Here is a 13,559-nt window from a genome sequence, read left to right as displayed (position 1 = left end):
AAAATCACCCATAAATGTAATACTTGTCAACCATAAATGTAATAAATCTATTTTGTCATTGCAATTGAGGAATTAGCCTTTAAATATTGATCTCTGTAATAAGGAAAGCAACTCCACACATTATTCATTTCTTAATTGTTTGCGTTTAGTGTGTTTTGAAAGTGTATTTTACGTTTCCCTGTTTTGTGTACAGAACTGATTGGCCATGGCGAGACACAGCTGTAATCTGAAGGTCAGTGCAGTCTCTACTCCAGCGTGGGGAAGACTGTATAACACTACGATCCTTTAACGCCGTTTTTTCGAAAATTGCCGTACTTTCTTAATCAATCTCCTCAAATTCGTCTTCAGTGGATAAACTGTGTTGAATAATCGATAGATTGTCTGCATTCCAATGTTGTCTCACTTGAAGTTTGTTCCTTCACTAGGGATGCCATGATGTCTAATTTAGTTCTACTGTGTTCAAGGTAGTGTTCGTATTGTTTTTTACTAGATTGAAATAAATGTTCTCATCAACATGTCTTGTGTTGTAAGTTTCAGTTATAAGGTTTTATATTTCTCTGATATTTGTTCTGAGTCATCTGTCATAAACTTTGTGTGGTATCACTGGTTGACAAGTAATTTTGACGCTTCCTTATTATGTAATTATTAGTGTCTAGAACTGCTGGTCCACTTCCATTATCTAACGGTTTGATCAGTATCTCGCCGTTTTCTGATAGCGTTCTCAAAGTATTCTATTCTGTACTTTGGAAAGGAAACCTAGTTTCAGGAAAGTATGCAATAACATTACACTAGTCTTCTTAAAGTTATTATTTACTCAGGGCATTGATAAACAAATGATCACATATGCAAGTTCAAGTTTATTACATTTATGGTTGAGTTTTATTACATTTATGGTTAATTTGTTTATTACATTTGTGGTTGCGGGTTGTTACATTAATGGTTGACTATTTTATTACATTTGTGGTTGATTTTATTACAATTGTGGTTGATATTACATTTGTGGAGATTATTACATTTGTGGAGGTTACAGCCCTGATGTGCCCCCCAAAATCATAAATTTTAGTGATTGCTTTCTCGAAGGATAAACAGACAGACAGACAGACAGACAGACACTCACACAATATCACACAGGAACCTTGATATTGAACGATTGCATTTGAGAATATTACTGTTCAGTGCTAGAATAGAAGTGGGAAGTTTGCGTAATTTTCCTTCCGACAAGAAATATCCGCTTTAGATAGAATGATTAATGGAGTTTGTGGCCTGTCTCACTGAGTATTAATATTTCTATCGTGCAAATGTTACTGATGACCAGTGGAGATATAATCTTAGTTTCTGTTTCAATGGTAACTGGGGAACCTTGATATATGTAGTGTGATCTCATAGCACCGTGCTGGAACGAAAAAACCCATAAATTATGGCTCTGCAGTTGCTATGGTTATCGTTTATCCTTCGGAAAATCCATTCACTGAATACATATACTGTTGGTTTAAAATTCCGCTTCAGAATTACATTATCAGTTAATTTAGAACACATCAAATAGATGCTTTATGAGTGGGTACTCTGGAATGAGGACAGTGGGGTGACTGACAATGCGCCTTTCTGTCGTAACAACTGATTGGTCAAGGAAGTCAAATTGAAAAGATTCCACTTGATTCTAAGCCAATCACGAAGAAGGAATAGAGTCAATGGTGCAGACTACACCAAATCATTGCAGTGCATTTTTCTGCCCCTTGCGTGAATGTTGCCTTTTCAGCACCAAATATTTTCTGTGTGGTTTAATTTGTTCTGGAGGTGGCAATTTTAGGGCGTATCTGTAAGTAACTATATGTTGCGGTAGAGTTCTGAATTAAACACAGCTAGAAGAGATTTAGATGTTTCTATACCAGTTTCGTTTCAGCTTTTACATAACATTATGTTCTGTGCAAGGGTAAATGTAATTTATTTTCAATAAAAGCATATGACATTTAAAACAAACAAATTCATGAAAATGGCAACATCCAAAGTGACTACACTTTTGGAGAAAGCACTGTTGCTATGGTTACCACCAATGTTTCCTTGGTTAGACACATTACATGACATTGACCTGTGTGAACCCAATTAGACCTTTGTTTTGAGAGCTCCTTTCCTAACATTGAACCAGACTGGGCAATTGGCAAGGTCAACGACCCCATACACGATCTTCTCTTCAGTCATGGCGAACTTCTGTTAAATTAAGACGCCAAAAAACCCTAAAAATAGACTGTGAACTGCTGTCACATGGTAAGTTGTACATTGATTTCTCCATTGTGAAACAGCGTTGTATCCAGGCAACAGTTTACTGCCCCTGTCAAACTGTGAAGCCAACACTTCACTGTGCTTTGACAGTCCTTCAAGAATCAGACTCAGCAAGGGCGCTGCCAGGGCTAGACTTGTTTGTTCAATCCCCAGTTAGTGGGTTCAGGGGAAAAAAGCAATGATTTTGACAAGATTTTAAAAATCTGATAGAAAAAATTAAAGTTCCCTGTTGTGATTTTTTATATGAATTTCTTTTTTGCCTGGCAGTTGAAAAACAAACTATAGCATTTAACTTCAAAAGCATCAACTCACACACGATCTGTGTATTTGTAAATTACACGTCTGCTCAAGTGTCACTTTGAATTACAAAGGCAAAGTTCGTCTGAACTTTTGACGGCCATCAATTTTGAAATTATCAACAGAGCAGGAACTCACTACGCTTACTGGACTGCAAGTCTGTCTGGAGGATGAACTGTTACTAGGAAATTGCCAAGTGTAGGAACTTGAGTCAGTGCGAAAGTCAGTGACCTGTTGTCTGTATCAAGTGACAAGTCAGGACATACCTTGCGTGAGTGTGTTGCTTGTACAAATCATAGCGTGGAATCTGCCTCAGTCAGCGATTGAGATTTTGTCATTGGAAAGGGGAACATTTTCTGACTTAGCATTATTTGGTTCTGTAGTTCATGCTAAATTGGCTGTCCACTTTGGTGGCTTCAGTTTGTTGCAACAGCGTACCACACTTTGTACATATATTATTCCACATTCTTCCCTTTTGCCATTGTGGTGGTGTTGTCGTCATTTATATAATATGGCCATAAGATAAGCCTGATGAGTTCATAACTTCATCGCTGTGTTCATCGAGAAGAGCATCAACCCAATTTGCCATGTATCCGTATACAAAGCTAGCTTTGTTCCATGTAGTGTCAGTGCCAAATATTAACCGGTTTACAAATTAGCATAGAGTCAACTCAGTCTGCAATTGTAGCATTTTTCCATCACCAATGGAGAATTGAAGTCACGGTAAAAAAGTTTGAATAAATGTCATTGATAAAGTCAGTGTGTATTCAAAATTTCATATTTTTGTCGTGTACCGGTAGTTAATTGAACAAGTATGGATATTGTAGAAATTTTCAGTTGTGCATATCTATATATACATGTACAATAGTGTTCATTCATTCATTCATTCATTCACTCATTCATTCATGAGGGATAGCAAAATCAAACACCGCCTCCTAAATTGCTCTGTTTTTATTTTGTTGTGAAATTTGCCAAAATCTTGCTCATCCTGAGAGACAAGCCATTGCACTACACTTCCTTGCCTTTTGGGTCTTGTCATTGACATCAGAGCTACAGTTCCATGCAAAAACAAAGACACTATGGAAAGCCACATGAACAAACATTTAATCATTAATCTACTGCAGTGTAACAAAAACAGAATGATAAAATAGCAGACAAACAGCAGAATCTGTAAAGTCTTGAAAAATTTTTGAATATAGAATGCAAATATTGCTGCCTGCATGAAAGTAGTGACATGTATGCCTTGGAGATTGGTTTAGAAATCAGGGTTGATGTTCAACTGTAATTATCAGGTAGTCATGTGACACCACACTGTACCTCTCGGCTGTAAATGTTTGTTTGTTTTTCTCTTCTCAAAACTGAAACCTAAAATATGATATGGTACATTCTGCTACCATCACCCAGCCTTTGATCAGTTTGGTATTTTACCTTTTTTCGCATTTCCCTCAGGAGTTCTTGGCTTGGTTCTCTTTGCCCTTGCTCGCTGACTTCACCAATATGTTATCAATTTTACATGTCTGTCAGACGTTACATCTGGTCAATGTATATATTTATTTTATATAAGTTGATCTTTTCCAGTCAAAAGAAATTCCACACTGAGTTATTAAAATGGAATCATCAGGCACAGCAAGAGAACCTACAAAAATAAACTGCTAAACAAACAACGAAAACAATAATTATATCATTCATCTTCTGTGAAAAAAGAAGATTAAATTGTAGAGATAAAATCCAAACCTTTTGGAGTGATGAGCTAATTGACAAATCCTTCAAGAACAAGATAAAGAATTATCACAATATCACAACCGAATAGTTCAGTAAAGAGTGTAATATCATAGATTTTGATTCACAGCCCAGCTGTAATAGAATAGATTGTTTCTGTATAGCTATGAAAAACACAAAATGTTTAAAGGTTACCAATGAAAAGCAATTTGGAAAACATCGAAATTTGTGATGAAGACATTAATTCAAAAATCCTTGTGTATTTTGAGAAATTAAATATTTTAAATCACAACTGGCTTTTACCCGAGGGACGGACTGAGAATAATTGCCCGATATGGTGATAAAAAATTTCCATAATTTGTTTTCAGATGCAGTAGGTCAGATATGTGTGCGTATGTTTAGCATTTAATCTAGTGTAATCTAATTTGCAGCGACGGTTTATCATTGAAAGTGCAGGCTGAGTTTTGTCACTGTGTTTGCAATGAAGGCAAAAAATAAATTATCTTTTGACAAGATTAGAGTTTGATCTGCAGGTTTCAAGTTTTCCAATGTTGTAAGGGGCCATGGATAATTAAACACGTGCATGGTGAACACTACTTCTGCACTTAGGGGAGGGGGTTTGGCTGTATTTCGATTACGTTGCACAAAAAATCACACTAGTACATGTTTTTATATCACAATATCTCACTACACGTTTTTATGTAGTGCAAAATATTGCCATATTTGGCGTGTGCCAGGCCGGTTTGGCACCTGGCGCTACACCAGCATTCTTTTTACATATATGTGGTTCAGTGCACGTGTAAAATAACGTAACAATCATTTTGGAGACACTGTTTCAATTCATTTAATTCTATTGGTTGCGTCATTGTCGAGTTGACGCTGAACAAAGATTTATTTTAGGAGGGTGTGCCAGGGCGTGATGGCTGCCTATGCGTGATTTCATAGCGACGCAAATTACTGATTGTAGGTATGCTGATACAGAATGAGGCTGTATTGGACATTTTGCATTTCCAAACTTTCTTTTTTTTGGGGGGGGGGGGGGTTTGAGGCTGAACTAACTTGCGTTTACCGTGCGCATGTTTTAATTATCCACGGCCCCTAATAGTCACATGAGGTTTACCAGGCGAGAAAGAGATCGATTTCCTTGATTTGAGAGAAAAAGTGACCTTTTGCAGTGGTTTTGAAGGAGATATTGTGAACAGGGCGTTAACATTTTGACACATGCTTGGTAAATGATACTGATAATTGAGATTGGATTGGAGCATCTGTCAAGTTTCTGTGTTGGTTTCAGTGTTCTCCACAGCTTGGAAAAAACAGAAGGATGGCCAATTTACATAACAATGCATAATTTACATATTCTGTTGTCGTGAACAATTTTTGTGCAGTTATTACCATATGGATAGATGGATCCAAGAAACTGGGGATTGTTCACCCCTCAACATCCCCTTGTGGGGAACCCTTGGTTTTGGTGGGCTCCTCTGCTAATTAAGTATGCCACAGCTTTAAATTTGTTTCAGGTAAAATATTTAATTTCAGACAAAAAAAACTACAAAAATCATGTGCATTATTTTGTCCATCAGTCCCACTGCACAAAGGAAAGCTTCGCAGTGGAGGTCTGTCACTCGCCACATTGATGAATAATACATTTATAATGGTGTTAGTTTGTAGTGTGAAGCAGTTCAGATAAATCCTGCGGTTGACTGTTTTCATCACGTTGGGATTCAAGCAGTCAGTAGTCGAAATGTCTGGGACATGGGCTCTCGTCCCTCGTGGTGCCGTTATCAAGACGTACTTGTGTAAACCGAGGTTATGAGCACCATCCTTCACAGTAATTGCCTTGTTAGGCCACTGAGTGGAGCGAAAGTGGGACATAATGGCCCGGCCGATACAGGTTTATTCTGTGGCTAACTTGAAGTGACAGAGTCAAAGCTTTGGATCGATATGCGCCCTGGGTGAAGCATTGAGTCACCATTAGATTTTTCACTGTTACCAAAGAAACCGACTTTCCTTCTGTGTGGAATTGTAATTTTTCTCAGCTTGTCAATGACTGTGTTTTTCATTTTCACAGTACTACTTCACTAGACAGTTTCTTCAACAATGAAATTTGAGAAGATTAATGCTTCTGTATTTTGACTATCTATTCGTGTGCTAATAAATGAAGGTGTTAATTTGTGAGATTATATAAACAAAAATTGTGTAATTCGCTGGCTTCTCAGATGTGAAGTTGTTTAGAACGCTGAATCGAAAGAACTCCCTCACTGATACTAATATTTGTTTTTGTACCTGACTCTCTGTTTTTGATGTCATTCATTCATTTGATGGCAGAGATTTGTAAGGTGTAACAGTCATTTCTTCTTGTTTTTAAAGATTTTTTGGTTGTGTGTCGCAGAAAGTGCTAAGATGGAATACACTTCAGTGACAATATTCAAGACTACTTAAAATTGTACATCTTTACCTGCCTACAAATTGTGTACACTCACTTTGAAAACTGTAGAGAAAACGTAAATTTTTTTTCATCATATTTTAATGAAAGTGAAAAATTAAACCATTCCAAATCGACTTTAACACATAGAACGGCGGCCATATGGATTGTAAAATGTTTGCGAAGTTTTAGATAAATTTGCTTTTTTAATCCAACATTTTTGTCTGTTACCTCTTTTTTTATTTTTGATTATGAAAGAGAATATTGTAAGGTTTCTTTAAGTGAAGTAAACGGAGAAGTCACTTCAATTTTCCAGGTGTGTGACCTTCATTCCACATGTACAGACTTCTAAAATTGTACACACCTTGGGGGTAAAAGTGATGGAAGGAGACAGTAATTATTTCAAGGTCGGGCAAACACTGTCTGATCCATACAGATTTAACTTCTATTGAGTATGTAATAAGATGGGGAATTGTTGCTTTCCGTACATCTAGGATGCTTGAAGCACCTCTACGAGGTTGTTGTGTCAGCAGCTTGCTATGATCTGGTCTAAGTAGACAGTTCCCTCAAGACAGAAAAGGTCACCACTTTCCAACAAAGCTAGCATCTCCTCCCCGCTTCAGTATCATGTGTCGATCTTCCAGAACTGACTTGCACTACTTGTGTAAATACTTTAACCCCTTTGAGCGCCAAAATTAACTTTTGTCGCCTTTATAAAATGTACTCAAGTCAATTTTTTCAAATTTTTGCCAAAATTTCGATGAAAACCTGTAGCCAATGAAATGTGATGTCAGTTTGATACAAAATAATCAAAAAATTTACAGAAAATTCATAAAAATTGTTAAAATGTTGCACTAAAATTTTGGTGGGAAAAATTACAGCATTCAAAGGATTAAATAGCTTTGCAAACATACTGCCATTCACGTAAATAAAGTGGAAGTGTCGTAGTTGGAATTTTTTCTCCATATGTGTGCGAAAAAAAAAGTACAGCCCTAACACCTGTTCTCCAAAAAAGCAGGAGTGATTTATCCATTGTGTAATGCAGTGTACATAAAGTTTTTTCTTTTATGAAAGTGTTTGCAATATAGTGTGAGGCCATGACCAATTTTCAGATATGCTGAAAAAATTTCCTGTGACATAAAACATCTTCCAAGTATACCTCTTCTTTTTGAAACATAGCAGTATTCCTAAAAGACAGGTGTCTGTATATACACACGCAGGTAACCCATTTTACCTGCATCAGTTTGCCACTGTTGTCTGTCTGTGATGCAGGAGTGTCCTGATTAGAAAGAGTTGTCTGTAAAAACCAGTTTCACTAGATTTGCTACTTCTGTGGAAAGCAGAAGTAGGCTGTTGCAAGTTGCTTAAAACTAGTGGTTGCACATGTTTGAGTTTTCACGCCGTAATTTTGCCCATTGCAGTATGCAGAATGGCAGCAAATGTCACTGTATTTTCTGTTGGAATGTACAAATGTTCATGTATGTTTGAGTATATCCAGAATCATGCAAAAAATTGTAATGGTAATGTTTTGATTTTTGTTTTCGTCTTCAGACTTACAAACTGGGAGGAACATGTTAGTAAGTTTTTAAAAGACAGAAGCATCCCCTGCAATTCATTTGGAGAAGGTGGTTCGTTCAAAGTTTTATCTCCAGAAAATAAGGTAAGGCTTGGATTTTTATCACTTACCTGTAATTTCACTTCCGTATCAACTTTTTTTATCACTCCCTTCCAACCTCTGACCTTCTTGACCTTTTGCCAACCCATAGGTCATCTCAGGGTCATGACCCTGGGTCACATACCTCACCAATTATCAATTCGCTATCGACCTCTAGATCCATTCACAGGAGACTTAGTGTATTTATAAATATGTTTGAAAATTCTATTTGAAATCTTTGTGTACGTATTGCATTGTACGGCTATTATAGCTGAATCACCTGGAAATTTTCTTGTGATATCATACTAACATTTACTTACAAGATATACTCAGATAGCATTTATCAAAAGAAAAGTTGTTGATAACACTTTGAAAATGCTTATAGTGAAAATAATTTGTGAATGTACAAATTTGCAAATCAAACTTGAATTTGAATAAGAATTGCTTTAGTGTTTTTTACAGTTGAAAGTGCATGCAGATATTTTTCTAGCTTCAGGTTTTATAGGACTCATACAGTGTCAATGTGTAGTGTTTGGTAGTAGAAAAAGTCCAAAAATATCAACTCTGCACTTTTTATGACCACACTGTATATTCTTGTTTTCTTGTGGTTACTGTCACCATAAAAATCAACTAGCCTGTGTGTGTTTTTATTTTACTCGTCCCTCAGGTGCATAGGATTTATAAATTTAACTTTAGGTAATATAGCAACGTATGGAACTATTTGTAAACACATTTTGTAAAACAAATGTTATTCCACAGGGCCGTTGTGTATGATAATCAAGTTAATATTCAAGCATAATTGAAGAGATTCTCTTTCTGCTCAGATCGTGATCAAACTGAAAAAATGTATCAATGGAAAAATTGAAGGTCTGACTTAGAATGACAATCAAAAGGGAACAAATAGTTAAATGCTTTGCTTGGGGTGGAGTTCTTGGCTGAACACCTGTCCACGTTTTACCAGTTGCACTTGCAGAAAGTACAACTTTGTCTGTCTTATCATCAGCTCAGTTTACTGACAGATAGGACTGAATTGTAGGTATGACAACAAGTAAATATGCATTCTATCAAGTGGTGACAAATGTTAATTGTTCGACAGCTCTCTCTGAGTTCAGTATTCTTGAATTTGTGGTTAGTGTGAAGTGGATGCTTATCCGGTCTACGACAAGTCTGAAGTGTCGCATTCATGTGCGATATTCACCACCCCTGATGAACGCCTGATTAATGCACTGTACCTTGATTTCGTTTCTGTATCAGTCTTTCAGGTTCCAAGACAAGAAATTGACCTTTTAAGCTACCTATTCTCTAGTGGTTAATAAGCTCAGAACCCCCGTAAATTATATATTTTAGGAAAGCCTAGATATAGGGGAACATTTTGGTGACCAAAGTGTCACCATTGTTTACATAACTGTCAAGTGACAGGTAATTTGCATAACCTTTCAAAAATCGGTTTTCCCTATGTTTTGTTTCAATGCTTTGAGATATGTGGCTGAAATTTGTGTGAATGCAAGCTGTTCTAAGGATCTTCCAAATTGTGTCTCAGAAATTTTTTAAACCTTCTTAAACAGTTTTTATGCCAGAAAAACTTTAAGAGCAGTGACTTTAACCCTAGTTGATTTCTTTAAAATTGTGCTCCAAAAAAACCTAAGCAAGATATAAAAAATCTGAGACATACTTTTGAAGAGCGCTGTGACAGCTTGCATTCCAGAAAGTTTGAGTCAGATATTTTGAAGTATACTATTGAGACAAAACATAGGGAAAACCGATTTTTGAAAGGTTATGCAAATTACCTGTCACATGATAATTATGTAAACAATGGTGACACTGTGATTTCTAAAATGTTCCCCTATATCTAGGCTTTCAGAAAATGTATAATTTACGGGGGTTCTGAGCTTATTAACCACCTGAGGATTGTTGGATAAAAAATGGTCAATTTCTTGTCTCGGAACCTTAAGTGATTTCTTTCTCTGATATCAGGTGAGATTTCATATTAACCCTGACATCCCCATTTATTTGTGTATTGGCCCAACAGCTGATTGCAAACACTTTGGATATACCAAACTCTGGTTGCGAAAGGGTACGATAGGTGATCATTTGAAAGTTGCACAAAGTAATCATATGATAAATAAACTGACTAATGCAAATGGCTTTATCTTCCTACTGCTGAGGTATCATGGCAACTTTGGGATGATACAGTCTTGAATAAGTAAACGGGATTCCCCGAGGGTATGGCACTTAATACTAGTCATCTCCACTGCTGAAAAATCTTGATAAAAAACCTCAAACATTGTAGATGTGTATTTGACAATATATGAAACAAAATACATAGAACATAAAAAAAATAATGCCATTTTAAGGATGTTCTGTTTGTGATGGTCGTAGAAGTATGGTTGACACTGTCTCTCAGATCAGACCACACCCCTTCCCTCCCAGCTCACAAATTTTAAACGTCAGTGCAAATGTTCAATAAAACCCCCTCCAGCAATTGTAAACACAAACTGCTTCTAACAAAGAGTATTATTTCTATGACAAGTGGTCATTATGCCAGCAAATCTAAAATCCAAGTGAAATGAATTTTGTACGTCATGCACGGGGCACTGTATTCACAGTGGAATAAAGAAACCAGAAGTGTGGAACTCAGGAGGGATGGAATAGTCAAATTGCAAAAATACAGTTTTTTGTGTTTTTTTTGAGAATGAGAGCAAAAATTACTCTCAGCCAGCTCCACCTAAATTGAAATGAGTGATTCAAAAGTTAAGTGAAGGATGCTTTGAGCAATTGCCATCCGCCATTATGAATAATTAGGTTATAGTACTAGATACATTTGACTGTGTTTTACTCTCTGCAGTTTTCAGTCAGAGCCATGCAAGATTATTTCATTTTTGAGAAAGGACATTCGATACACTGATTAAAAAATGCACAACAAATTAAGTATGTCAGTGTTGAATATGTGCCGCCTACTATCTAGATGTATGATTTTGACGTTCTTCGGTGATGATGCACAATTTTTGTGTTGAACCATTGCATGGTTTTGGTGAGTATGTCACCGATATTGCTACAGCAAAACCTAGAGTAATCTTGATTTGATATTTTGTCTGTGTGTCAGTTCACTATGAGTCACGCACTTTCAACATGGGTCCATTGTTATACCAGCTGTGTGTGGGTATAGTAAATCTGGGCAGTGGCAGCTGTTACAATACTATATTTGCTGGTGTTCGGGTCGCATGTACAACAGTGGCTGTTAAAAAACACCCAAATGTGGTACCTGCATGTGCGACGTGATGGGGAAGGTCCATCGCGAACATCGACAATAATTATGAAGTCCAACCTCAACTGTCATCCTTGCATGAAAAGACAACATTTTACTCCATTTATCAAGTATTCTGTAAACCAGATGTAAGAGCCTGCAGATAGCTTTAGGTTATGCCCCCTTCCCTTTGATCACTGGTGATCGTACATCTATAATGATTCAAATATGAAAACCAAACATTGGATGGAATCGTTAAGTATGTCATTGTTGTCAGTATGATTAATTTTACAATCTCATTTGTCAAGATATTGCTGTAGATCTAAACCATGCACGTCAGGACTACAAAAACATGCGCAGATGCACTAATTGTTGCGAGTCGTGCTTGTATCTTTATTTAATTGAATGTAAAGCATCACTCAAAGCCTACTAACTTTTCAGAGATATGATTTGTTGCCGCATTTGGATCATGACTCAAATAACCATATTTTTGTGATTTTCAAATACACCAGTAAAAATCACTAGATTTGTCGGCGACTTGTTACAGCATTCCTTCATGCCATCCATTGCACACCAGCTTCAACCTTAAACTTGCATTTCTTTAGAATGTTCTTTCAACGGCACCCAGAGGGATGCATTCCCGTGAAGTTTCTCAGTGTCACCCGTGAACTACAGTTGCCATTGGTGTGAGCTCGTCTATCCTACTCGAGAATATTGTAACGCTTTCTTGTCAATCACAATCTCTAGAAACGGTTTATTAGAATCTTTTGCTTCGGATTTTTTCAGTGACCAATTGACCTGTTGTATTGATACTATTGTCTCAAGACAAAACCAGTGAAAGGTTACGACAAGGTTCTTTGTCCAGTAACCCCTCCTCCCACACTTTGCCATTCATCTTTATGACTGACCTGCACCCCCATACCTCCATAAGTTCCAATACAAACTGACATACGCCCACCCACTCGCCTCTCCAGTTGAGTACCTGCGTGGCCCAATCCTGCCATGCCTCCACCACAGACCGTGCATCTGCAGCTCTCTATTTTTACCAACCTTCACACTGATCAACTGATTTTGCATAAATCTGTTTCTCTTTGTTTTTCTCTCTCTCTCTTCCAGTTATTACTACTTAAGTCAGTTTTAGATGTAGTACATGAAGAAAAAGATGAGGAGCTAGCCGAGTATTTAAATGATTATTATGACGCAGATGATATGGTAAGTTCCTCGCTCTGTACAGTTAATAAATCAGGCCATTTGCATACCTAAATGTATCCGCCACATTTGTGTAGTGTATCACTTCTGTATTTTTGTTGGGATGTCCTTGTTTTCCCAAAAGAAGGAAATTGAAACTCATTCTGGCTATTTTCTCATCACAAAAAAAATACTGCAAGTGATAATTTTTTTTCAAGTGAGGTATTTCATTTGATTGATAGACCCTAAAATGCTCAGGAAAGTGATGAAATGGTACCCTTTTGATGTGATATCGACAGCTTTTTTTACGCAGTAAACTGAAGGCATAGGTGTATTTCAACACTTCCATCCATGATAAGCCAGTTAATGTGTTCATTTTGTGCAGCTATTCGATAATTCCATTAGATATTCTCATGCACACACCGACACTGTACAGCAGAACTTATTTTATCAACCAGTGTTTGCCAATGGTAACAGGTGGCTTTATTAGATAACTAAATCCGCTATCCAAATCGTTCGCCTGGTCGACTGACCAATGTGCAAAATTTCTCGGTATTTACACAAGGAAAACACTGAATATCGTTACCCACGAAGAAAATAATAAATGTATGTAATCAAATGCCAATTGTCAATATTCTGTCCTTTGCAGCGAGCAAACCCTTTGGGGCAAGATGCACTGAACAATTCCTATTGGTATTTCGATGGTAAGTCTACATACATACATGTACGAGTAAATATCTCGGTGTTGGAGGCTATAT

General features: G+C 36.9%; 1 protein-coding gene across 1 annotated transcript in view; it reads left to right on the top strand.

The window, feature by feature from the left end:
• Nucleotides 1–13,559, top strand: part of LOC139140329 (nuclear receptor coactivator 6-like) — a 53,438-nt gene that overhangs the window by 22,464 nt on the left and 17,415 nt on the right. The window contains 3 exon segments of the mRNA XM_070709490.1: nt 8,267–8,375; nt 12,730–12,825; nt 13,451–13,505. Of these exon segments, the coding sequence (XP_070565591.1) occupies nt 8,267–8,375; nt 12,730–12,825; nt 13,451–13,505 (260 nt within the window).

Source organism: Ptychodera flava, chromosome 9, assembly GCF_041260155.1.
Source record: "Ptychodera flava strain L36383 chromosome 9, AS_Pfla_20210202, whole genome shotgun sequence".
In the NCBI taxonomy this organism is placed as follows: Eukaryota; Metazoa; Hemichordata; class Enteropneusta; family Ptychoderidae; genus Ptychodera; species Ptychodera flava.
Note: the sequence above shows the minus strand (reverse complement) of the source record. Positions and strands in the feature narration are given on the sequence as shown.